Here is a 26119-nt window from a genome sequence, read left to right on the forward strand (position 1 = left end):
GACAAGCCCCGCAACGTTTGGATACTTCCCCGCAGTCGAGCTGGGTCTGAGGCCATGGCTACACTTGCAAATTTGCAGCGCTGCAGCAGGGTGTGAAAACACACCCTCTCCAGCGCTGCAAATTGTGGCGCTGCAAAGCGCCAGTGTTGTCAAAGCCCCAGCGCTGGGAGCACGGCTCCCAGCGCTGTACGTTATTCCCCACAGGGAGGTGGAGTACGGACAGCGCTGGGAGAGCTCTCTCCCAGCGCTGGCACTTTGACTACACTTAGCTCTTCAAAGCGCTTGTAGCCATAGCCTGAGACACAAAGCCTCTCTCACACCAGTGTAAATCTGGAGTGACTCCACTTTGGTCAAGGAGGTAAAACTGGTGCAGCTAGGAGGCAAATCAGGCCCAAAGTTCTGAACCAGAACTCAACTTCCTCCGCCTTTGGGATGGCCCAAACTCAACCCCCTGCTGCTGAGCTGCTGTCTGTTCAGACCCCGAGTCGGATCCCCCCAGCATCACGCCAGTAACTTCAGCGGATGAAGTGGGTATTCACCCACGAAAGCTCCTGCTCCAATATGTCTGTTAGTCTATAAGGTGCCACAGGACTCTTTGCTGCTTTTACAGATCCAGACTAACACGGCCACCCCTCTGATACTGAACTTCAGCGGAGTTAGTCCTGATTTACACCAGGGCTGCCGAGAGCGGGTTCGGGCCCCAGTGAAAAAAATTTTTCAGGCCCCCCCAGCAACGGCGGACCGGCTAAACAGGGCCAACGAAGCCGGGGAAGCCGGGCCCCCTTCCGGACCACCGGGCCCTGGTAATTTGTACCGGCTTCCCCCCCACCCCCGGCCTTGTCAGCCCTGTTTACACCAGTGTCAGCCAGAGGAGAACTGGGCTGTTGGGTGTTTTTAGGGTGACCAGACAGCAAGTGTGAAAAATCAGGATGGGGTGGGGGGGTAATAGGAGCCTATATAAAAAAAATCCCCTAAAATCGGGACTGTCCCTATAAAATCAGGACAGCTGGTCACCCTCGGTGTTTTGCATCGGGATCTAACCTCCCCCCGAGTCTGGGGGTGACTGACTCGCAGGGTTTGGGTGCAGGCTGCACCTCGAGCAGAGCAGAGGCAGAACATCCAGGCAGGGGCTGGCCCCAGAGTGGCTGCAGGCCGGGTCACGGGTTTACAAGGCCCTGGGAGGAGACGCGGGGAGAGGCAGGAGCGCTGGCTGCAGGCAGACGGGCGGGGGCAGTCGCTGACTCAAAGCTGACGGCGGATTTTCCTCCAGGCAGCCCGGGCTCTGGCTCAGCACATCCGCGGCTCTCGTGTCCTCAGCCTCATGATTCATCCCCCAGGCGGCTCAAAAGCTCCGGCAGCCTCAGCCCCGGGCTCCAGCCCTCGCCGCCTCCTCACCCCTGCAGGCCGGCCGCGGAGAAGATGCGAGAGCTCCGCCTGGCTCTGCGGACCCTCGTGCTGGCGCTGTGCGCGGCGGGACTCCAGGGTAGGTTCTCACGCCGCCCGGGGGGCGCGCTGGGTTACCCCGGGGTGGGTTCTCACGCCGCCCGGGGGGCGCGCTGGGTTACCCCCGGGGTGGGTTCTCACGCCGCCCGGGGGGCGCGCTGGGTTACCACGGGGTGGGTTCTCACGCCGCCCGGGGGGCGCGCTGGGTTACCCCCGGGGTGGGTTCTCACGCCGCCCGGGGGGCGCGCTGGGTTACCCCGGGTGGTTCTCACGCCGCCCGGGGCGCTGGGTTACCCCCGGGGTGGGTTCTCACGCCGCCCGGGGGGCGCGCTGGGTTACCCCGGGGTCGGTTCTCACGCCGCCCGGGGGGCGCGCTGGGTTACCCCGGGGTCGGTTCTCACGCCGCCCGGGGGGCGCGCTGGGTTACCCCCGGGGTGGGTTCTCACGCCGCCCGGGGGGCGCGCTGGGTTACCCCCGGGGTGGGTTCTCACGCCGCCCGGGGGGGGCGCGCTGGGTTACCCCCGGGGTGGGTTCTCACACCGCCCGGGGGGGGCGCGCTGGGTTACCCCCGGGGTGGGTTCTCACACTGCCCGGGGGGGCGCGCTGGGTTACCCCGGTGTGGGTTCTCACGCCGCCCGGGGGGGGCGCGCTTGGTTACCCCGGGGTGGGTTCTCACGCCGCCCGGGGGGCGCGCTGGGTTACCCCGGGGCCGGTGAGCAGGATTTCTCCGGGGGGGAAGGTTGTTTGCTTCGCTAGCAGCGCTGCAGCGATTTCTCCATCCCGCTGTGGCCGGAGGGGGGAGGCAGGTGCCTGGCTCTGTGTTTCTATCTCCTGTTGGGGGCGGGGGGGGCGTTTAACTACCCCGCACGCTGAGGCGTTAGGGGAGTCTCCAGGTCCCAGCTGGCCATGGCTGGGGTGAATGCCCCAGGCCTTTGCACGGCCCCCGGGCTGCGGGAGATTGTCCTGCCCCGAGCAGCGAGGTGCTGCAACGGCTCCAGGGATTGCACGAGAGTCGCTTTGAAAAGTCTCGCAGCTGCAGGGGATCGCTGGGAAAGGTGACCCCTAACGCCCCCCTCACGCACCCCCCAGCCGGAGGAGAAACCCAAAGAACCCCCGAACTGATGGTTTTTAACATCTGGTGATTTTAAAGCCAAGCGTTTGAGTTTTGAAGGGTTGGAGTTGGCAGTGCCGGAGTTACGGGGGGCTTTGCTCGGGCTGGTTAAAACTACCTGAGATAAAACACTGATGTGGTGTGTGTGGGACTAAGCTGCCCTGGCCCCTCTAGGATCTGTGTGTGTGTGTGTGTGTGACTGCACCCTCGGTGTGTGTGGTTGGTGATGTGTGTGTGTGTGTGTGTGTGTGAAAGTGTGTGGTTGGTGATGTGTGATTGTGCCATTTGTGTTAATGTGGACTGGCATGTGGTGGTGTGTGACTGCACCCTTGGTGTGTGTGGAAGTGTGTGGTTGGTGATGTGTGGTTGCACTATTTGTGTTAATGTGGACTGGCATGTGGTGGTGTGTGATTGCACCCTAGGTGTATGTGGAAGTATGCGGTTGGTGATGTGTGGTTGCTCCATTTGTGTTAATGTAGATAGGCGTGTGGTGGTGTGTGATTGCACCCTAGGTGTATGTGGAAGTATGTGGTTGGTGATGTGTGGTTGCACCATTTGTGTTAATGTAGATAGGCGTGTGGTGGTGTGTGATTGCACCCTAGGTGTATGTGGAAGTATGTGGTTGGTGATGTGTGGTTGCACCATTTGTGTTAATGTAGATAGGCGTGTGGTGGTGTGTGATTGCACCCTAGGTGTGTGTGTTTGGTGTGTGGTGCTGTGCAATGGCACCATCGGCGTGGATGTGACCTTGCCGTGTGATGGGCTTGCTGTCTGGGCGTGGGTTTGTATGTTTGGGGGGGTGACTCTGTCTAGCAGGAAGATTCCCCGCCTCTGCCCAGGAAAGAAACGTACTAAGAAGTGCCCGGGGCACATCCTGCAGAGGCGGCTGAGAGCCAGGCCAAGTTTGGGTTTTTCCCAGTGAAAGAAGCTAACGTCACATGAGAGCTGGATCCCAAATCCCTGAGCTGCAAAGCTGTGTGCGGAGGACTCAGCCGGGTCTCTCCTCAGCCGTTCCCACGCCCATCGCACGGCCCTTCCTGCTGCTCCCCTGAGGTTCCCCCCCACCCGGTCCTGCCCAGGCCTGGCAGAGTGTCTTGCTGCTGATTTACCCACCGTGAGCTCCTGTCCAGCCGTCCTGGGCCAGATGCCGAGAACAGGGCTATGCTGATGCAGCCTGCCCCCTTGCAGCCCTCTGGGTGTGGTGCACACCAGCTGTGGTGAGTGGGTGTGAGTCAGGGAGACCCGCACCTGACACATCACCTCTGACTGCCAGCTGACACAATAGGGGTGTTTTTCCCCTGGGATAACAACCACCCAGGTGCTGGCCCTTGGCTGCACGTTGGTTTTACCCTGAGGTAAACTGGGCGGGGGCAGCCCCCCCGACAGAGGGTTTACAGCTGGCCTTGCCTGGCTACCATGCAGTAAAACTACTCCGGCCCTGTCTCTACTGAGGCGTTTACAGTGCGAAAACTCCCGCATCTTGATGATTTGGCTGTAATAAAAACCCCCTCGGTGTCAGCGAATCCACAGCCGCTCGCCGCCTCGGGGTAAGTCTAGATGGGGGGGACAGGTGGTGCTTTCTGCTGCGGGGAGGGGGTTATCCTTTGCGGAGTGCGCAATCTCTCCTGCGTGGATTGGGCCGGGCCAGGACTTTGGGGGAGACCACGTGTGGGGAAACTGGGCAGCACAGGCTGGGAGCTAGGGGTCCGGAAAGACGGATGGGGGCTGTCTGTGTCCCCCCCCCTCCCCGCCCTTTGTATTCCTTGCAGCAGAGTCTTGTCTCAGCGCTGAGGCACTAGGCTGGTAATGCGGCCGGGGAAGACGTGTGTTCAGTCTCCTCTCCGGGGGTCTGTTAATATCTCAAACCACTCAGACTTTGCCCTGCCATTACCACGGTTCATCGGGGCGGGCGCACGCAGGGTACTGCCTCCCAGCTCAGCACGACCTGTATTATACCCCTGGAGAACTGCGGCTGCTGCCCGCAGAACCAGGCGGCAGCCTGGGGATATGCCTCTTTCTCTCCCGCTGGCATCCCGTCTAATTTAGCCCCCCTCCAACTCACGTTCTCGGGCAGGGAGCAGACACTGGCGTGCAATGCTGATTCCCATGCCCGGGACGTTGGCTGGCCAGTCCGCCCCGGGGAGAAATACGCTGCCAGATCTGAATTCTCCACCCCCTGCAGCAGGAGAGTTTTACTCCCACTTTGCCCGGGTGGTAAGTGAGGACACAAGGGGTCGGACAATGGATACAGCCCGCTGTGTTTGCCAGCAGGCAGCCAGAGCGCTAACTGCGCCGTGAACCAATGCACGAGCAGAGCCCACCCCAGCCAGCCTGGCAGACTGGGGGTCTTCACGGGACAGGGGACATGGCTCGAGGCCTCCGAGAGGTGCTTGGAATCGTGTGAAATCCGGGATGGTCACAGGAGCCTAAAGGAGTTAGACGCCTGACTCTCATTGAATGTCAATGGGATTTGGGCACCTATCCCCCTCTGGCTTCTTTGACCATCCCCGTCCTAAAGGAGATGGCACCAAGGCCCTGATTCAGATCCCACTGGCGCCAGTTTCGCCCCACTGTCTGCCAGTTACTCCGGCACTGGGGAAGGAGACTCGGCGCTCCGTAGACAGAGACAGGCTCTCGCAGGGTAAGCTCTGCGCAATTCCTTTGTGACCGGCATTGCTGGGTCTGCTTCTCCCTCACCACCTGCCTGTAGCCAGCCCTGAAACTCCCCCTGGCCCTTCGCGTTACTGCGGTGAATCAAAAGGAAGTGGCCGGGACGGTAACGGAGCAGACGGGGGCTAAGAGGTAGCGCAGGTTAGAAAGCAGCTGAGCTGGCATTCATCATCACTGGTGCCTGACTTTCCCGAGGGTGCGGGAGAGGCAGGGGATTTCAGGAGGGCCGGAGAGGACAGCCTAGCCTCAGAGTTTAGCTACAGCTGAGCTCTCGGCTTCAAGTGCTGGCACGACCGGCTCAGCCTCTGGTGAACAGAGTTCCTAGCACAGGACCCTTCCAGAGGAGACCTTCCCATGCCAGGTCCCGGCTGCAACACGCAGATGGGGAGTCATGGGTCCCCGTGTTCTTTAGCCCAGTGTATTTAGTGCTTTGTGGCCAACAGATGGCATCTAGCTCAGGTCCACATCCATGATGGGCGCTGCCACACTCGGCCTAAGTGACTTGCCCAAGGTCACGCAGGAAGTCGGTGGCAGAGCCAGCCTCAGCACCCGTGTCGACCCAGTCCTCGGAGGGCCCTGTCCCTAACACAGCTGTGTGGAGCAAGGGAGGAGCCCCAGCTAGCCCAGGGTTGAGACTAACGACCACCCCCGTCAACGGGCCCCGAACACGGAGGGGAGAAAACCCATCTGATAAGAAGCAAGCCCTGCAGATCTGCCGCTGAAGGAGAACGGAGCCCCGTGGGGCCAGTGCTGCAGTGCAGTGACCGCAGCCCATGAGTCAGCGGGTGGTTGTGGTTTGTAGGAAGATCGTAGTGAGGACTGGAGGAAAGGATAGGGCCGCAGAGGGGTCAGGGAGCCTATCTGAGCACCCGCTCCCCCTCCAGCAGCATGACTGCGGCAGCGCTGGTTCGAACCTGCAGGACGCCGTGTGGAGTCACAGACCCGAGAGCTGCCTTGCAGGTTTTCTTCTGAGGGGGGCTGGACACTGCCCACCCCTGGGACCTGAGCCCCCTTAGCTTTCAAAGAGACCCTCTGTGTTTTATGTATCTAGCAGTAGCTCCAGTGGTTTGCAAGACCCAGTGCTTAACCCTGAGCCCCCGTAATGGCCAACTGAGGGTCCCTTTGTGCCTCTCCCATGGGCAGCCAGGCTAATGCGTCCCTTGAGGTTTCCCTAGCGCTAAGCGGCTCACTGAGCCCCTCTGTGGCTGGCTTCCAGCTGTGATGAACAAAAGAAATCCAGTCCCTAGGCCACGGACTGCAGCTTGGCAGGGCTGGCGAGATCTGACACCGATGTGGGCAGGAGAGCCGAAAGGACGAGTGATAACCATCTATACAGCAGGGGGCTGACTGTACTATCATTGTAGCTATGCTGGTAGGAATGCCCTCAGTATAGACGGGCACTTGGTGATGTGTGTAATTTGGGTGGTCAGTAGAGATTTATCTTCTTTAGTAAGGATCTTTGGTGGCCTTATGGAAGGAGTGTTGCTCTGGGACTTGAGAAAACCAGGTTCTAGGCCTGGTGATGTTAGGCGAGTTACTTCAGCTCCCTGTGCCTCAATTTCCCCATCTGTATAATAGGGATAATGGTTATGAAGCACTTTGAGATCTGTGGGTGAAAAGTGGTGTATGAAAGCTGGGGATTACGTAGGCAAAGCTCAGAGTTGATGCCCCTGGGCTGGGCACTGACTCCTGTGCGGAGTGAGTGCCCCATGCTGCAGAATCTGTACATGGGTGACGATGGCTTTCCTGGTAGGAAATACGGGGGTGGGGGGAATCAGCCCCGTTTCCATTAAACTGCCCGCAGCACCCACCGCTCTTTGGAAAACCTGGTCCCTGAAGAGTGCCGGGGGCTGAGTTTCACAGTAGGCATCCGCCTGCCTGCAGCACCCCTGCCCTGTGCAAATGACTGACGTGAGCTGCTGCTTAGGATGGAGCAGGGAGCCCGGCCGCGTGCCCTGCGCTGGCTAAGGGCAGGCCCATTATGCCCTGTCCCAGCGAGGGCCAAAAGCCGTGCGTACGTCCCTCTGGCCATGTAACGAGCGAGCCCAGGAAGGGCGTCGCTTCCCGCGCTGAGGCAAGGGCATAGAACCAGGCACCCCAATCGCTGTTTAAGCAACTTCCTACCAGCCGTTATCGCTTCACCAGTTCCTCTTCCTGCTCTGCTTTCATTTTCCTGCCTTCCCCTCCTCCCCTCCCCTTCGCTGATACTTCCACCCCTGCAGCTGCAGCTGCAGCGCACAGAGCCAGGCCATCCCCGGGCAGGGAGTCAGGCCGTCCTGTTTTGCGACGGGCGCCTCTCAGTCTAGCCTCTGTCCCATCAACATCCCCTGCAGTGGGGCAAGCTCTGGGGCTGGAGCAGGAGCCCTGGTGATTTAAACCCAGCTGACTCACCATGGGGCCTCAGTAACAGGAGAGGGGGCATCAGTCACCAGGTCTCCCTCAGCCGCCTCCTCTGGCTCCCTTCCTCCCCACAACAGGACCCATTTACAGGCAGCATCCCCTCCTGCGGCCAGTCCCACCAGTTAGTATTGTTTGTATTATATCAGCCCCCCCGCCTGGTTGTGCTAGGTGCTGTACAAACGCACAGCTCCGCCGGGGAGAACTCACAAACTACGCAGAGGTGGGTTACCATGTACCTAAAGAGTGCCCTCTCTGGCTGGTGTGGGCACTGCACTGATAAAATCCATGGGGCCCTCATTAAAGGGCACTTCAGGTGGAGTCTAAGAAGCCCTGGATGGATTGAAATCGTAGAGTATCAGGGTTGGAAGGGACCTCAGGAGGTTCTAGTCCAACCCCCTGCTCAAAGCAGGGCCCAGCCCCAGACAGATTTTTGCCCCAGATCCCTAAATGGCCCCCCTCAAGGATTGAACTCACAACTATGGGTTTAGCAGGCCAATACTCAAACCACTGAGCTATCCCTCCTCAAATCAGAGGGGCCACGCAGTCTGCAGGGGCTTGGAGGTTGGGGGGGACTCTGGTGATGGGATCCTCTTTTCCAGGAAAGCATGCGCATGTGTAACCCACTGCTCGGGGTGTGCTGTGTCCCCCCGTCTGTGCTGATCCACAGAGCACCAGCATACCCCTGCCGCCAGCCAGAGAGGTGCTATTTAGCCATCAGTCGTTTGCACGAAGGATCCCCCCCGCCCCGCAACACTTTACAGACACCGGTTACACGAATGCTCAGCATCCTAGTGAAGATGGTGCAGTTCCGTGTTTCTATGGGGAAACTGAGGTGCAGAAAGAGAACCATAGAGTGTAAGGCCAGAAGGGACCACCGGATTAGACTGACCACCTGTGTATTGTAGGTAGGGTGACCAGATGTCCCTATTTTATAGGGACAGGCCCGATTTTGGGGTCTTTTTCTTATATAGGATCTTATTACCCCCCCACCATCTGTCCCGATTTTTCACACTTGCTGTCTGGTCACTCTAATTGCAGGCCAGCAACATCACCCAGCACCCTGTCACTGGCAGCCTGCCCCTTTGAGGCCTGGGGCGAGCCAGCCCTGTCCAATGAGCCAGGCCCCACCACACCTCCGCAGGGTGTGGGCCTTAAAAGGAAAAAAGCTGAGCTGGGAGGGGGAGTGAATCAGGGAGTGGAGAAAAAGCGCATATATATAGGTACATATATGGAGAAATTGCTCTACAGATTCCCTTGAGTAATCAGGGATTTAAAGGTTAGTTTCAAAAGGAATGACGAGAATTATTGGCCGAGGAGAGGAAGAAGCCCCAGATCAAGGCACATGCACTACTCAGAGTTGGGCATGGCTCAGTGAGGGTCTCACATTTGCAATGTTGACTGGTTACTGTGGGGTGAATAATCATTGATCTTTATTGAGGCCACACAACAATGGGTTGTGAAAGGCAGGTCCGGCTAAAGAAACAGCTGATATGGGAATGCAGGGCGTGTTCCCAGGAAAGGCAGGGTCGACAGCAGCGGTTCCCAAACTGGGGTTCGTGAACTGTTACAGGGGGTTCTCAGGAAAAAATTCCCTAATGGCGGACAGAGCTGTTCCTAGGGACCCCAGGCAGCATGAGGCCAGCAGCCCAGAGCCCCTGGACTGCCAAGAGCTAAGCAGATCAAAGCAAGCCAATCTATCACACTTCAAGAATCCTTATACGAAGTGGAAAGGGAGGTGGATATATTTTGCTGTTTTTAAAATTAAATAAGCAGCTAGTCTTGTTTTTAAAATTATGATGAAGAACACGTTGAAGCTTTGTTGTAATGTGCGTTGTTTGCCTGGACTGCTCAAGATCTGAATGCTTGTGTAGGAGAAACTCTTTGAGTTGGCTTCTCAAATACCTTCCTGCTTTTTCACATCCGATCCTCCTTGATGAAACACAGGAGCCTTGTCTTACAACCGGCTTGTTCAAAGTGATAACCAGCTACGAACGTGAGATCTTGGAAGAGTGGTGCCGTTTTCATAATGTAATAAAAATATTGGAACGATAAATAATAAATAGTGTGTGAGAAACAAGTCATAAAAACAAATGTTATATGTCCAAGCTCACTGCTTTTAGAATTTATACTCCGGCAAAGGAGAAAACCCCTGGAAAGATTCATTTTTAGGAGGGGGTTCGCGAGACTTGACACTTTAGTGAAAGGGGTTCACAGGTTGTTTAAGTTGGGGAACCACTGGTCGACAGGAAGAATTTAGATACCTGAAGGTGACTGAAGATACTCAGAGTATGGGGAAAGCACTTTACTGGGATCTTTAAAGGCTCTGGAGCAGGGTACGGGTGTGACCCTATGAGGAGTCTAGTAGATGGTGCTAAGGGAAGGGAGGGGCAGTTAGATCTCTGATGGCCAGGGTCTGGGGAAGCCTGAGGACCCTGAAGCTAAGCTAAGAGGACTCCTTAGACCCTCATGAGAGGGCTGGAGGGGACCCTTGCAGTGCGGGGGAAGAAGCAATGGGGGGGCCCTGATACAGGGGAGGAGGTCTGGCCCATGCTACAGAGTTGCAAGGCAGTTGACAGCGATCTTACTATGGAAGCGTCGCTCCCGGCTACACCTAGGGAAGGCCTGGAGACGCTGGTACGCTGGAAAGGGTGGGGCTAAATGTGGCTTAGCTGGAGCGCTAAGTCCTCAAAGCAGCTAGGAAGGCACTGGAGGCCGGATGGAGTTTTGGAAGACCCAGGGGAAACTGAGGCAAAGCTGCTGCAATGCCCCCCCACCACCACCACCGATGTTGCAAGGGGTGCTCCAGAGCAGTGAGTTTTATTACATGCTCTGGCTGTGTCTGCCCTAGCAAACGTTCCCGTTGATAACAACCGTTGTTGGCCACTGGGCTGATGCCAAAAGGCCTCAACTGCAGGGTCCTGCCGACCCAGGGGAATTTTGCAAAAGTTCCCTACCACTGCTAACGTGTATCCGGCTCCACTGCCCTAGCGTACAGAGGCTGCGGCCAGTGCCCGAATAGCTGGTGACAGCCAGTCCCTGCAGGAACTCCCAGCATGGCTAACGCTCGGAGAGCGAAATCCCGCCTCAAGACGTTTGCAACGTCTCCCTCGTGTAGACAGGGCCGAGCAGCCTCCAGCTCAGCACCAGGCTCTACTCTGGCTCCTGGCATGGTGATGAATATGGCTTGGGCCTGTCTATGCTTGGAGCTCCCCCACTGAGCCATTCAGCAGCACCCTGTTGTCAGCAGTGGGCAGGGTTCCTGGTGACTGGAGGGCTCGGAAGGCTTGAAAATGGGCCGGGACGTGCCCGTTCAAATGGCAGCCGGTGGCGGTTCGGCCTGTCTGTGCTGGGGGTTGTCAAGGATTCAGCTACACCAGAGCAGGCCAAGTCTGCGGCTGAGCAGGGGAGAAAAGCTCTCTCGAAACTTTGATGTCCCCACTAGACGGACAACACTGCAGGGCCCCAGCTGGATTTGTCTTCCTTCTATTCTGGTCACGGGAGGTGCGTCTACACTGCAAAAAAAGGAGTGTTCGCAATCCGGATTAGCTAACTTGGGTTCAAATAGCAGCGAAGCCACAGCTTCGAACTTGGGTTAGCAGCGCGACTTCAACTGCAGGCTCTCCCGGAAGCCGAGTGACGGACACGCCTTTTTCTGCAGCGTGGACTAGAGGTGCCAGCATTGGAAGCTGCTGTGGCCGCTCCTAGGTTCCCAGGATTGGCTTCGGAGAAGGCTTTGTGCCTTGTTCTGTATATTGCAGGCGCACAGGAATTCCTGCCCCCAGCTGCACAGAAAGCAGCTGAGAGCGGGGAAGGAATCCCTGAAGCTATGTGCAGCGCGTTCCCCTTAGGATTAAAGTCCTTGGGACGTAGCCAGGCCCCCTGCTCAGCTGGGAAGGAGCCAGTTCTGCTGGCAGTCGGAGCCGGCACTCGGTTTGGGGGTCGAGTGAGCAGGGATTGGGGGCGGGAGGACGGCAGGGAAGCCTGACTTCTCATGTTCGCTGGTTTCTATCCCTGCTCTCAAGTTAGTGAGACCTGGCGTCATCGTCTTTCTGTTTCTCTTCCTCTTGCCGCACGTGTGTGGGTAAATAACAGCCCAGAGTCCCAGCTGACTTCTGTCAGCAGAGCTCCATTGACTTCAGCGTCATGAGGCCGCTTTACACCCGCTAGCGTGAAGATACAGCTCCTGATCCTCCCCCACCTGCTCCTGGGGCAGCCACCCACACCAGCTCACTGCTCTCTCCAAAGCCGCCTCCTGCCTGCTGCAAGACACAGCCCCCCGCCTCCTTTGGTGTCACCAAACCCCTTGGTCCAGGATTACCCTGAACCCCAGAGATCCTTCAGCGGGTAGACGTTTGCCCCTCAACTCACGTCCTTGGTGCACTTGCTTCCATCCCTTCCAGTTCTCCGCAGAGCCAGCCCAGCTCGGTTCGCTCGCCTCTTCTCCGCTCTCCCTGCTCCGTTCCCCCGTGACGTTTCTGAGCGCTGCCCCGGCCTGCTTTCCGCAGCCTTCTCGGAGGGAACCCCTGCACCATGGAAGGCAGGACCAGAGGTGGCACAAACCTTCCCAAGTGCAGAGGAGTGGGACCTTTTACTGCATTTGCTGGGCTGTTCCTCCAACCCCAAGGGCTCCCACCAGCCAGTGCCCCTCTCGGGTTGGTCTGTGTGCGGCGGGCGGCCTAGGGGCCAGGGTGGGTGAGCCTCACCGAACTGAAGCCACTGGGAATGGCAGGTGCCCCCTTCTGAAAATCAGGCCCTAGACTCCTTGGCAGCTTCTCATTCTTCACTGGGGGCCTGTGCCATGGCAATTGGAGAGATTCAGTGTGATCGTGCGGGCGACCACAGAGGCACATGGCCTCCTCCGTAATCAGAGCATGGCGGGGCGGCACGGAAGACAGAGGCAGTGTGACCGAGGGGGGACAATACTAGACTGGCATGCAGGTGACCTGGCTTCTTCCCCTGGCCCTGGGCAAGTCGCTTCCCCTCTCTGTGGTTCTGCTTCCCCTCCTTCCCTCTGTCTATTTAGACTGGAAGCTCTCTGGGGCAGGGACTGTCCGTACAGCACCTAGCACATCGGGGCCGTGAACAATGAATTTCAGAGATTTGTCATTTCCTTGTGCTAGGAGAGCTGGGCGCCAGCCGGCCTTCCTGACCAGCAAAGAGCAACGAGACCCCGCTTTGCATCTGGAAGGAGCCTCTTTGCTTCAGGCCGGGCCAGGGCAGATGTTAATCGGTGTCTGTCTCTCTCTTTCAGGGAACATCTGTACCACTCGCGGGGTGAATTCCTGCAGGCAGTGTCTGGCCGTGAGCCCGCTGTGCGCATGGTGCTCCCAGAAGGTAAGGGGACAACATGCGGCCGGCCTGTCTGGTTCATCCCTTTGCCCGGCGTTTCCTTGCATATCTGCTGCTGCCTGTAGCCCCGCTCTTAATGGTGAATGAATTCAGCCCTTTAGCTGGGTCCAGGCTGTAAACTCAACCATCGTTTGTAACAAGATCCTGGCCCCCTGGGTGCTGGGTGCGTTTAAACGTGTGTCCCAATGGGAGCTGCAGGTGGCTGACCTGACGGCGTCACCTGACGAGGAGCAATGAGTGCGGATAACAACGTCGGCGGGGATCTTAAACCTCGCGCTTGGGGGGTTACGCCAGTCTCCAACTGTTAGGGTCCGTCTCAGGCCCACGGGGCCAAGTCGCAGAGCCTGGGTCAATTGCCTCGGGCTGGCGGGGCTCAGGCCGCTGGGCTAAAAATGGCCGTGGAGACGTTCTGGTTTGGGCTGGAGCCCAGGCTCTGAAACTTGGGGCGGGGGGAGGGCTCGGGGGCGGGGGTTTATCGAAGGGGTTTTCCCATCCGTGTGGTTAATCCAGGCGCGGTCATTAGATGGTTGATCTAGCTGCATCTCCACAGGAGGTTAAGCCGGGAAATTTTTCACAGCCCTGAGCATCTGCAGCTTGGTCAGGCTAATTTTATCCATCGACCAGGTCCTGAGGGGGTGGGGGGGCGTTGAAATGCATGTGACAGGATTTGTCTCAAAGCCTGTGTGTGCTGGAGTGTCTGTGCGTGTATTTGGGGGAGGGGGAGACCCTAAGGGGTGAGGGGGGTCTGTCTAGGAAAGGGAGCCATTGTTAGTTGTCCCCATCTGATAACTGAGGCCGGTCTGTTCTCAACACACAGACGCTTGCTGTCATTACCCCGAGTTCTCTCCGGCGGGTGACAGCCAAACCTCCAGGCAGGACTGCGCCGGCTCCCTCTGGGGCAGCCTGGGGAAATGGGGCTTTTCGAACTGGCTCCGGCACAAGCCTTCCCCTCCCCGCCCCTGTTCCCAGGCCGCGGGGGCGGCCTGACGTGCAGCGGGGGCTGCGAGTTCTTTCCCCGGATCCAGCCAGAATTTCCAAACAAGGAAATATTCCCCGCTCCCGCCGGGGGCCGTGTTTACAGAGACGTGACAATTAGGGAAAGAGACGTCTGACCGTCAGCAGCCGGCCCCCGGAGCGCTGGGCTGCGCAGAGCCCGCTCCGCTGTGTGGCTGCCCACGTCTGGGCCACATTGTTTTAATTTAGCAAATGAGATTTCCACACACACACACACACACCCGCAGCCCTTCATCGCACTTTTATTTAAAGGGACAGCACCGTCATTTGTTTGGTTCCTTCCTGCCTCAATTCCTTGCATTCCAGCTGCTTCCATTCTAAACACTTACTCAGGCCTGGCTGGGAACCAGGCCAGTTCTGCCTCCGTTACTCATGCCGAGTCGTACAGAGCGTAGTGAGTAGCCCCGTTGCGTGCAGCGGGAGTATGCGTGCCTCTGCCTGAGCAGCGTTGGCAGGGCCAAGCCCTGCGACTGCCTCCTTAAGGGCAGAGGCAGCGTCTGGTTGTTGCAGAATTTTAGTAGCAGAAATTTAGAATTTCGCATGTTGCCTCCCTCCCTCCCTCCGGGCAGTCTTGGCCCTCCGTGGGACCCAGCCGAAAACCAGGGCGCGGGCCCTGCAGTGAAAGGGCAGGGACATATGTGAGGAAACAATCAAGGGAAACGCAGCTTTCCATTGCATCCTGTCCCGCCTGGGGCATCTGCTGCTGCAGGTCAGGGAGTCGCAGACTGGGGCTGGCTGATTTTGATGGCCATTCATAACTTTTGCATGTGGCGATCCAGGAGACCCAACCCTCAGGCTTCAGGGCAGTCTCTGGCAGGAGTCAGGAAGAAACCTCCCTCTCCGCACACCATTGCATTATAAGGGAAGGAGGGTGCATCAGAGGCATTAAGTATTTGCTACGGCTGAGGAAACGATCCATTGACATTATCCCAGAGATCTCGGCAGGGGATGCTATTTTCATGGGGATCTGAACATCATCCACGAGTGGATGAATAATAAATCATTGTCCTTAGTACCTTCACCCTAGACATCCCTGAAAGTGGCTCTGAATCATTTATCTTCATTGGGGAAACTGAAGCAGAGAGAGGGGAAGTAATACGCCCATGTGAACCCAATAGCAGAGCTGAGATTAGCACGTCAGCCTCCTGGCTCCCAAATCGGGGCCCTGCCTGTAGGAACATCTGGCTTTCAGTTAGCACTACGGAAGGCAGCGACGTCCCAGCCAGTCACCGTGGCTATGCAGCTACAGATCAGCGTGACCCGTGCAGCCCGGCTTGCCTGGATTCAGCTGCTTTCCCCTGGCACCGGGTCCCTAATTTAGTCACGAGTATTAGCAAAGCGCCCAAGCTGTTGGCTGGCAGCCGGACCTACAGAGGCTCCTGCTTGTTATTAGGACTAAGGGAGGGGAGGGCTTGGTAGCCCAGGGGCCCATCAGTGGCATGTTGATTTCTCCCTTGCTAGCTTGCCTGTTCAAACCCGCGACTGCTAGCAGCAAATCTCTCCAATGGCCGGGTGGCAGGGCACTGGATGGGGAGGGCTCTGAGTTACTGTAGAGAATTCTTTCCCAGGTGTCTGCCTGGGGGATCTTACCCATGTGCTCAGATTCCAGCTGATGCCCATGCTTGGGATTGGGAAGGAATTTTCCCCTGGGTCTGATTGGCAGAGATCCTGGGGGGGGCGGGAGTTCGCCTTCTTCTGGGACATGGGTCACTGGTAGGTTTAAACTAGAGTAAACGGTAATTTCCACTCTTGCATCCGACGAAGTGGGCATTCACCCACGAAAGCTCATGCTGCAAAACGTCTGTTAGTCTATAAGGTGCCACAGGATTCTTTGCTGCTTTTACAGAACCAGACTAACGCAGCTACCCCTCTGATACCTGGTAGATTCTCTGTAACTCAAAGTCTTTAAGTCATGATGTGAGGGCTTTGGGAACTGCCGGAGGTTAGTGGTCTCTTACAGGAGTAGGCAGGCGAGGTTCTGTGGCCTGTAATGTGTACGGGGTCAGACTAGGTGGCCTTAAAGTCTATGAGTCTAAAACCGACCCTGGTCATTAGCAGCCAAAGCTAATTGCCAGCTGATGGTTCTTCTGAGCCCTGTGGAGTGGGGTGTTGGAGGCTGCTTGGCATTAACTTGCAGTCTCAGGGGAAGAGCACCCCCTCTCGAGCAGCGTGTCTAAAACTTCTGATCCCGACAGGTGCGGAGTGATTCCCTGTGAACTCCGTAAAAACACCCAGCGCGGGTTGTCTGGCCAGCGGGGTTATTAAATATCCATCGCATGGCAGAGCCCAGCACTGCGTCACTGCAGAATATCCCCAGCCAGTGGCGTGCTCTGGGTTTGACAGCCTAGGATGAGGAACACAGCGTGGGACCCAGACACCTTTAGCAAGGATCCATCCCAGGGAGTGAGTGTTGCCTCTCCCCCTCCATCCCGATCTGCGGAGGAGCTGAGGCTGGGACAGCCCCAGTCAGGCATCCTTTGGCTCCAGAGGTAGCAGCTCTGGGGTTGAGCCCTTGGGGACCCCGGTCCGGCAGCCGAGAGGGCGGCCACCCCAAAAGCACTGTACAAAGTTAGTGACTAGGCCTCTCAGCCACCCAGTGAAGTAGGTAAATACTATCCCTGTTCTGCAGATGAGGAAACTGAGGCACAGGGAGGGGCCGGGTGACTTGCCTGTGGTCACGCAGCAAGTCGGTGGCAAAGCCAGGAATAGAACCCAGGAGTCCTAGCCCACTGCCGGGCGACAAGTTATCAAGGCCCAGCAGCCCCGGTCATCCGGCATGGCTGGCCACGTAGTAGCTAACATGGAGCAGAGCAGGATGCCATCTGGCCAGTGACTGACAGCAGGAAGCCCAAGCAGGGAGCTGAGAAATGGAAGCCCGCAAAGGCGGGAGCTCGCTGCTGCTGCTGCATTTCGTGGCTATCGGCCCTGCTGGGGGGGAAGCGAGGCAGATAGCGCAGCAGCGGAGGCCTGCTCACAACGCCATTTGTATCCTTCCACTCATTTGATCTGAACAAAAAATAGTCCCTTCTCCTGGGCCCTTTCAGATCCCAATTCACAGCTGGAATCTGTCTTCGTAACGAGCTGACTCGCCCCACCTCAAGCTCTGGGAAGGTTTGGCTTCGGCATTTGAAAACCCCCTGGGCTGAATCAGGCCCACGTAGTGCAGATGCAGCTGGACGAGAGACTTTGGATTTAGGAGGACGCGTGTCTGTGTTTCTTTAAATGCGTAACAAGAAGCCAGGTAGAGGGAGGCTGGAGGAGATTCTTAGCGGAAACGTGACTGTGAAGCAGCGAGAGGGACACCCCGTGGCTTTAGGGTGATGCTGGGAGGATTGTGACTGATCTCTGCTTCAGGAAGCCCTATGGATCACGGCTCCTTTGCACTAGGCATGGGCCAGACAACTAACCCAAAAGCAGCTGCCCCAGAGAGTTCTCCATCTGGGACTTAGACAACGCAGAGCAGGTGAATAAACCCACAGGGAGGTGGGAGGGCGAGATACAGGAACAGACACTGTTTGCATACGTTGTTGGTCTGATGCTCTCTGGCTCTATAAGCGACTAACAGTCTAACCAGACAAAGCAAAGGGCTGGGGGGGTGGGATGTAATATACAAGCAGAGGGAATAATGGGATGCCTGCGAGCATCACGGTGATCAGAGAGGCTCTGATTTTCAGCAGGTGGGTGCCTGCATCTTCTTTTGGGAAGAGGGGCAGTGCTGCCTAGTGGGTAGAGGTGCTGCACTGGGACTTGCGAGACCTGGGTTTTATTCCTGGCTCTCTACAGACCTGCTGTGTGACCTGGTGCCAGTCACTTCTCTCTTGCTGTCTCCCAGCCTTTGCCTGGTTAGACCATAAATTCTTTGTGGCCGGGATTGGCTCATAGGCTTTATTCAATGCGGAGTTATTCCAGAATAGCTATTCTGGATTAACTCCAGGAAGCAGGGTATGTCTACACTACCCGCCAGATTGGCGGGTAGTGATCGATCTATCGGGGATCAATTTATTGCGTCTAGTGTAGACGTGATAAAATCGATCCCTGGTCGCTCTGCCGTCGACTCCAGAACTCCACCCAGTGTAGACCTAGCCGCAGACTAAGCAAATTTGGAAAAAGAGTGTCCACACCTGGCGTTAATCCGGAATAGTTAATCTGCTCTAAAGTCACCCACCCACGCACACCCCTTATTCTGGATTAATTTCCATGTGTAGACGAGCCCGTGCTCTAGAGTTGTACCGCACCTAGCACAACAGAGCCCTGATGGTGTTTAGGTGCCAATGTCATTTAAAAATCTTGGCCTTTGTCTCTAGCCAGTTCGTGGACAGCGGAGATCAGGAGTTCAATTATTGCAATATTTGCCTACCTGAGAAACCCCCTCCCCCCAGAGACAGCGCGTCGGGGAAGCTGGCAGCGCCAGCCCTCGGCAGATTAAGAAACTGGCCCCGGGGGGAAAGGGCCAGGCAGGTTTCTCAGAAATGCCCAAGGGGCCGGAGATACACAGGGACTTTGCCATTTAGGTTTCTGGTCCCTGTGGGGTGGGGTGGAGGAACAGCATTTCCTTCAGCTGCTCGGGTTGTTTCAGCTCTGGCTGTTTTCGGTTCTTTCGCTCCTTTTTTGGTGCTCTGTTCCCCTGCAGCGCTGCAGCCTGCGGTAGGCTGGAGTCGGCAGATAAGTCTGTGGTTTCCTCATCCAGGAATTAGCCTCGTCAACATGACAGGCAGCCACAACCGGCTGGCTTCTTGTTCGGGGTGAATTTCCAGCCGTACTGCCCTGCAGCTTTGGAAACCCTCCCTTAGGCAGAGCTCCAGGCTCGGGGAAGTCGGGGCCTGGGAAGGTCAGGACACCGTTTGGCTGCTGCGTCCCCACTTTCTGCCGGCGCCTAGGCTGCGTCTCACCCACTCCCGGCAAACCTAGCCGCTGTTTGCAAAGCAGCTGCAGAGAAAGGTCTGCGCCAGCAGCGCTCCTGGGTCCTTCCGTCTTAGCCCTGGCGTGACAATGGTTTTAAACCATCCTGCTCCAGGCCGTCGAACGACTGGGGATCAGGAACAAATTTCCCCAGGGGTGGGTTAGCCCGTAACTGCCTCCCGCAGGGTTTCTCCCTCAGAAGCAGCTGGTGGTGGTGGCCGCTGAGAGAGACCGGGGTCTGGGCTAGATGGGTGGCGGGTCTGCGCTGGTGATTCCTAAGGGGCAAAGCGGAGTCAAACCCACTCAGGAAACATGTTGTTGTCCCAAGCCCACGGACGCCGGAGGGTTCCACGCCTACGTGCCCCATGGGCAGCTGTGGGGCTTGAACCTGGGACGCTTCTGCAGCAAAAGCACTGGCCTTTCCCGCCAGAGCTAAAAGAGCAGCTCCCTGCGCCCCCAGCACGGAGCAGGTTTTTGTCAGCTGTGGGGCCGGCCAGGGCCATAGTTACACTCACTAAGTGCCGGGTTTATAAACGAGCCCCCTGGAAGAGAGGGGGAAGCATTGAAAATGGAGCTAAGGCCGAGTGGCATTTTGGACAGGCTGGAGGGCGAGAGATGGGAAGGCCGGAGAGATGGCCACAGTGGCCCCGGCAGCCCTGGTTGAGCCTGGGTTTGTTACCTCTGGGTCTATGTATTGCCAAGGCTCCCAGCCTGTCACTGGCTCCCCACCTCTTCTCCTGCCGTCGTCAATGAGGGGAGGCCCCTGTGTTGAATCCTGCCGGCCACCCAGCCCGGGCTCGTCCCGGGCGCTGTGCTAAGGGGTTTCAGAGCCACAGCCCCGCTCCCGACAGCGCCTGCTCCGCTGCCCCTCTTTCTGGCCTAATCCCAGGCAGCGGCATCAGGACTTTGTTTCTATCTCCGCCTTCTTGCTCACAGGACTTGAAGCAGGGAACCCCTCGCTGCGACCTGAAAACGAACCTCCTCCATAATGGCTGCACGCGGGATTTCATAGAGTACCCGGTCAGCAGCACGGAAATCCTAGAGGACGAGCCGCTCAGTAACACCGGCTCTGGACAGACCGTCGCCACCCAAATGAGCCCTCAGAAAATTAAACTGCACCTGCGGCCAGGTAGGAGCCAAAAAAAACCCTGTTGGGGTTGAGGGGATTGAACCTGAAACCTCTGGCTCTGAAACCATGAGCCTCCGCTGCCTGAGCTAAAAGAGTCAGTGCACTTGGCTCATAGTAGCTTCGTCAGCCTCCATACATGGTCCAGCCACGGCCAGAGCAGCACACAAGTGGGTGTAGGTTACGTATGGAGTGCAACATCCAATCCTGTAGTTTTACAATCGGGAAGGTTGTGTCTTTGTTACAGGAACCCAGTGTTAATCAATGGATTAACCCTGCAGGCCAGGTGATATGCTGTAGGCCAGGTGAGCTGTTAAGGCCTTGCGACTGTACCTGTGACTCGATGCCAGACTAGTTACAGGATCCAATTTTCAAAAGCACTTCAGTGACCTAGGTGCCGAAGTCCCAATTTCAAAAGCCACTTAGGTGCTTAGGAGCTTAAGTCTAATTGACATCATCATAATAATGCCTAGCACCTGTATGGAGCTTTTCATCAGTAGCTCTCAAAGCACTTGACAAAGGAGGTCAGTATCATTATCCCCGTTTAACAGAGAGGGAAACTGAGGCACAAAGCAGGGACATGACTCGCCCAGGTCAATTGAACTGAAAGTTGAGTTTGAAAATGGGACGTAGGCTCCTAATTCAGTGGGGCGCTTAGGAAGATGTTACCCCTCATCTGATGTGATGGAGAGCCGGGTAACGTAGGGCTGTGTTTTGTGTTTCATACACACTGGGTGTGTATCTCACATACACACAGTCTGCTCATTGCAGCCCTGGTGAAATGCGGTCGAAACCAACTCATACACCGCACAGACCTTAGCTGGGCTCGGAGCATAATACACAGCATCAGAGACAGCCTGGGAAACAGGCGTGAAGGGACTTGCCCAGGGTCACACAACAGGTCAGCGGAAGAACTGGGACGACAGCCCAGGTCTCCTGACTCATCGGGCCGTGTCCTGTGCACCAGGCCGTGGGCCCTCCCTTATTAAAAGTTTGCTTACCCTGGACTGCAGCCGAGTCTGTGCGTGTTGCTTATTGTGGGGCCTGGTAGTCTCCCATCCTCTTTCTTTGGGAGCTGGCAAGCGACACCCACTCTGCCAAAATCTGCAGGGAGTATGGTTGCCAACCTTCCAGGATTGTCCTGGAGTCTCCAGGAATTATTAATCTTTAATTAAAGATTACCCTATATACTCGTTCATAAGCCGAATATTTTTGGTAACAAAGGGATGGATCAAAGAGCGGGGGTCAGCTTATAAACGGGTCTACACCAAAATTTGACGATTTTAAATTCTGTGGAATCATTGAATTGAATATCTAATACATTGTCGTTTTGTTTAACTGGAGCGTCTGCAGGCATGGAGCTCCCTGTGGTCACGGTTCGCCGTTCCCAGCCAATGGGAGCTGCGGGAAGTGGTGCTGGCTGGGAACGGCGAACCGCGGCCACTGGGGGCTGAAGGAGCTCCGGGCCTGTGAACGCTCCAGGTAAACAAAACGTCCAGGTCCACTAGAGGAGGGGCCAGGAGCCAACCCCTGAAATATAGGGTCAGCTTATGAAAGGGTCATACAGTTTTTGCTATTTTTACCTAACCGTCGGGGGACGGGGGGGGTGGTCGGCTTATAAACGAGCAGGCTAATGACCGAGTATATACGGTATGTCATTTGATGAAACCTCCAGGAATACCACCAACCAAAAGTGGCAACCCTAGCAGGGAGGAGACAGGTGGCTTGGGCCGAGTATCTGGAAAGAGTTGAGTCCTTGAACGTGAATGATCTCATCCATGTTATAATTAACCCCGAACCTCCTAAAGCCCTGGCACCCCTCCCATCCCACCGCTTTGCGGGAGAAGATGCTTGGGAAACTCCTTACGGACCTCTGGTAGCCCACCCATGGGGCCGCTGAGTGATGCATTCTGGGTGTCTTTTACCAAGCCAGGAAGTGCACGAGGGTGGGAGAGAAGGAATATTTCTTTGGGACGAGGAGAGTCTGACGACCCCATACAGCCTGGTGATCTGGGGCGCTGAGCGAAAGGCTCGACTCAGTGCTAGTCCCGTAAGGAAGGTGTTCGGAGCTGAGGAGCCATTGCTGTAGATAAGTGGCATGTGCTGCAGCCTGGCACAGAGCTGCGGGACCCGCTCCTGCAGCCTGATAATCATCGGCACATCACACGGTGTCTCCTTTCCTTCCACGGGGAAAGACGACCCCGGCTGCTCACTCATGGCCCAGGATTCTGGTTCTGAACGGCTGGGAGGCGCCCGTCAAGAACTGAGTGCTGGCAGAGGTCCAGTCAGGGTCTCTTTAGGTCTCAGAAAGGTGAAAGGCTGCGTCTATTCTATGCAGGTTCGTATCTCGCCATAGTCACCTGAGCGCTTCGCAGTCACGGGCTAAGTGACATGAGTAACATCTGTCACGTGCGCTTTGTTCTTTCTCTCATCCTGGGGGTTTCTGAATGGCTCCCGGGAGGAAAGTTCCCCATCAAAATTTCCATCAGAGTCAGAGAGGCTGCATCTTCATTCCGCCTGTACCCCTGGAATGATTCAGTGGCTAATGCTCTTTATCTGGGGCAGTGAGGATCTGAGAGTCACAGCCAGCGGTGTGCTGTCTGCCCGTGCAATGCATGCCCCACAACCGTCTGTCCCCAGGGGACGGTTCCATCCGGCCCCCAAACCAAACGGCGTCCTCCACACAGCGTGACTTCGCACACACCCTGTGCGCCAGTCCCGCCGCATGGAGGACACACGTTTTGCATTCAGATACAGAATCTCGTGCCTGACAGAAACTGTCACTGTCACCGCTGTTAGAGGCACATGCTTTTCGTCCCCAGTGCAATCCCTACTCAGGCCCATAGTAGATGTTAGCACCCAAGGGTCAAATTATTTGAGGTCGATTGCAAGGCTCATGCCTAGCTAAGGACACCCTTGCATTATCCGTGTGGGAGCCCTAGACCAGGCAGGGAAGCTCCTTGCACTTTTGCCCGTATGGGATAAAACCAGCATATATCTTAGATTATGAGACGGGATTATGATAATCTAGCCTGGCTTCCTGTATAACACAGGCCATGGGACTTCCCAGAATTCATTCCTGTTTGATCCCAAGCACTGTGTCCTGCAGTTTTACCCCCATTTGTGTCTGTCTCACCATAGCAGGCTGAGAGCCTCCATGGGACAGAAGACTCCTGTCCAATGAGACAAACACTTAGCTTCCATCTGGGTCTGTGAGCTGGGTCACCCCAGTCAATTCAACCTCCTTCCATCCCACTGGGATCCAGGGCAGATCTCCAGCACCTGCTCCTAACCCCACTGCCGCGTTCCCTTTCAGATGACTCCCAGATCTTCTCCGTCCAAGTGCGCCAGGTGGAGGACTACCCAGTAGACATCTACTACCTGATGGACCTGTCCAATTCCATGAAGGACGATCTCCACAACATCCAGAGCCTGGGCACCAAGCTAGCCACCGAGATGCGCAAGCTGACCAGCAACCTGCGGATTGGCTTCGGGGCCTTTGTGGACAAGCCCATCTCGCCGTACATGTACATCTCCCCGCAAGAAGCCATCGACAATCCGTGCTACGAGTAAGTCCCAACCCAGAGGACGCAGCAACAGTGGTGGCCTGAGCTAACCCTCCCTAGAGTCAATGAGAGTCTTTGCATTGACTTCCAAGGGGTATTGAGGTCGTAGGTGCACAAAGCCAATTGGCTTTATGGCACAGGGGTGTCAGTGGGAGACATTCCGCCAGATCCTCAGCGGTTTGAGCATTGGCCTGCTAAACCCAGGGTTGTGAGCTCAAGCCTTGAGGGGGCCATCTGGGGATTTAGTTGGGGATTGGTCCTGCTTTGAGCAGGGGGTTGGACTAGATGATCTCCTGAGGTCCCTTCCAATCCTAATAATCTATGATTCTATGATCTGGTCCATTGTATCTAGTAGTTAGAGAGGAAGGAGCTAGGGCTCCTGGGAAGGGCCGGGCAAAAAAAAATTTCAACAAAAAACACAGATTGGTGTTGACTGAAATACTTCAGGACTTTGTGGCAAATTCAGCAAGTTATTTCAGTCGGGGGGGAAATTCTGAAAAAAATCTAAAGGTTTTCACTTTTTGTTTAGAATTTTATTTCAATTTTATTTAAAAAAAAAACCACACAAACGAAACAAAACTTTTCATTCAAGCTGAACTGAAATTTTGTCAACATTTTCGGTTCACCAAAACCCTTTTTTCCTTTTTATTTGGTTCTGCCACTGATCCGAAAACTCAGCCATACACCCTGCTGAGCTTCTGGCTTCTGCTGCTCCCTTGCTGTAGGACCGTGGGCAAAAGGCTACATCTTTCCGGCCCTCATGTCCCCATCTGCAAAAGGAGGAGGATAAAACACTTCAATATCATTTTTCACCTCTAGATTGTCAAACACCCTTACAGGAGTAAGCTGCGTTATTGCCGTTGTGTAGAACAGTATCTGCAGAGGTGTGTTGTTTTGGTCTAGTAACATCTAGAGATCGCAGCCAAGATGGGGCTCCCCTGTGCAGGGCACTACACAAACCCACACAGTGAGTCCCTAACAGCTCTAGGAACAGAATCCAGGAGTCCTGACTCCCGAGCCAGTGCTCCATCCGCTCTTCCACACTGCTGACCTCAGAGGGTCATTGAAGTGTTGATGAGCGGCCTAGTGGATGGAGGACTGCACGGACACTCAGGAAGCCAGGGCTCTGTTTTGGGCCCTGCCAGGTGGCCTTCCCCTCCCCGTGCCTCGGTTTCCCCATCTCTAAAAAGGTGGTAATAATACTGAGCTCCTTTGTAAAATACTTGGCGCTCTACTGATGAAAAGTACTAGACAAGAGCCAGGTATTATTATTACTGGTCAAGCAGCACAACAGGATAAAGTTTGGAATAGCAGTTTTTGGACGCTTTTAAATGACGACTTCTTGGAAAAGCCGGCTCGAAAGCCCACGAGAGGGGAGGCTGTTCTTGGCTTAGTCTTAAGTAGCATACCAGGAGCTGACTCAAGAAGTGACAGCAGCCGAGCTGCTCAGTAAGAGAGACCACAATACAATTCACACAAGAACAAGGGGACAGGCAACAAAGTGAGAAGAGGAGAAATTTAAGATGGTAAAAGGACGTTTTCACCTTATGTGTTGTTAGACTGTGGAACTCACTGCCACAGGAAGTTGTGGAGGCCAAGAACCTAACAAGACTGAACAAGTGACTGGACATTCATATGGGTAGCAAGAAGATCCAGAGTTGTTATCATTAACAACCACCACCGTTTTGGAAGGGATATTAGATCTCGTGCTTCAAGACTGAAGCCAATCTGTGTTAGGGCCCAAGATGAGACCTAATGTAGGGAGCAGATTATCCCACATCTGCGACTGTACAGTTCTGACCACTTCCTCTGAAGTATCTGGCACTGGCCGCGGTGGAAAGATTCTGGGCTAGAGAAACTTTGGATCTGATTCAGTCTAGCTAAAAAAGAGTAAAGGGCCATTATTTATTAGAGTTATGTAACTTCAGTATAAGAAATTCAGTGTTTCTCTGATTTCTTACAGGAAAAATACATTGGGGGGGAGGGGAGGTTTGTCTCATTTTCTTTTTTAAATGACAGAAGATTTAAAAAGAAGATGAAGTTTTAGTGTCACAAAGTCTGCGGTGATTTATGATTTTTAAATGTTACGGCCGATGGGTGTTTAAAAACGTCCGGGGATGGACACATGTTTCTGGCGTTGTTACGCCGTGGTGAGCCTGGTGCTTTCGATCCCCCAAAGGGAGCTGCATGCACTCAATGGGGAGTTTATGCCAAATTTGCAGATGGTGTGTGCCAACTTTTCCAAAGTGCCCAGGCCCAGCTTTTCAAGCACTATCCACCCACAAAGGAGGCCTGATTCTCAGAAGAGCTCAGCTGTTGCTTTTCTCTCAGAATCATAGAATATCAGGGTTGGAAGGGACCACAGGAAGTATCTAGTCCAACCCCCTGCTCAAAGCAGGACTAATCCCTAGATAGATTTTTGCCTCAGATCCCTAAATGGCCCCCTCAAGGACTGAGCTCACAACCCTGGGTTTAGCAGGCCAATGCTCAAACCACTCTTCAGATTTCTGATACCCGTGTCCATCACCGTGGTATCTGAGC

General features: G+C 55.7%; 1 protein-coding gene across 2 annotated transcripts in view; it reads left to right on the forward strand.

Moving 5' to 3' along the window:
• The first annotated feature begins 1182 nt into the window (after positions 1-1182).
• The window catches only part of ITGB3 (integrin subunit beta 3), a 40178-nt gene continuing 15241 nt past the window's right edge, over positions 1183-26119 (forward strand). Inside the window, exons 1-4 of one of the 2 annotated variants that reach the window (XM_039516777.1) lie at positions 1183-1483; positions 12876-12958; positions 19823-20015; positions 23329-23581. In XM_039516777.1, the coding sequence (XP_039372711.1) occupies positions 1420-1483; positions 12876-12958; positions 19823-20015; positions 23329-23581 (593 nt within the window). In that variant the 5' untranslated portion in view covers positions 1183-1419. Of the gene's footprint in view, positions 1484-6105; positions 6185-12875; positions 12959-19822; positions 20016-23328; positions 23582-26119 lie in introns of those variants that run through there. The other variant, XM_039516778.1, reaches the window with a different exon arrangement.

Source organism: Mauremys reevesii, linkage group 27 (genome assembly GCF_016161935.1).
Source record: "Mauremys reevesii isolate NIE-2019 linkage group 27, ASM1616193v1, whole genome shotgun sequence".
NCBI classification, from domain to species: domain Eukaryota; kingdom Metazoa; phylum Chordata; order Testudines; family Geoemydidae; genus Mauremys; species Mauremys reevesii.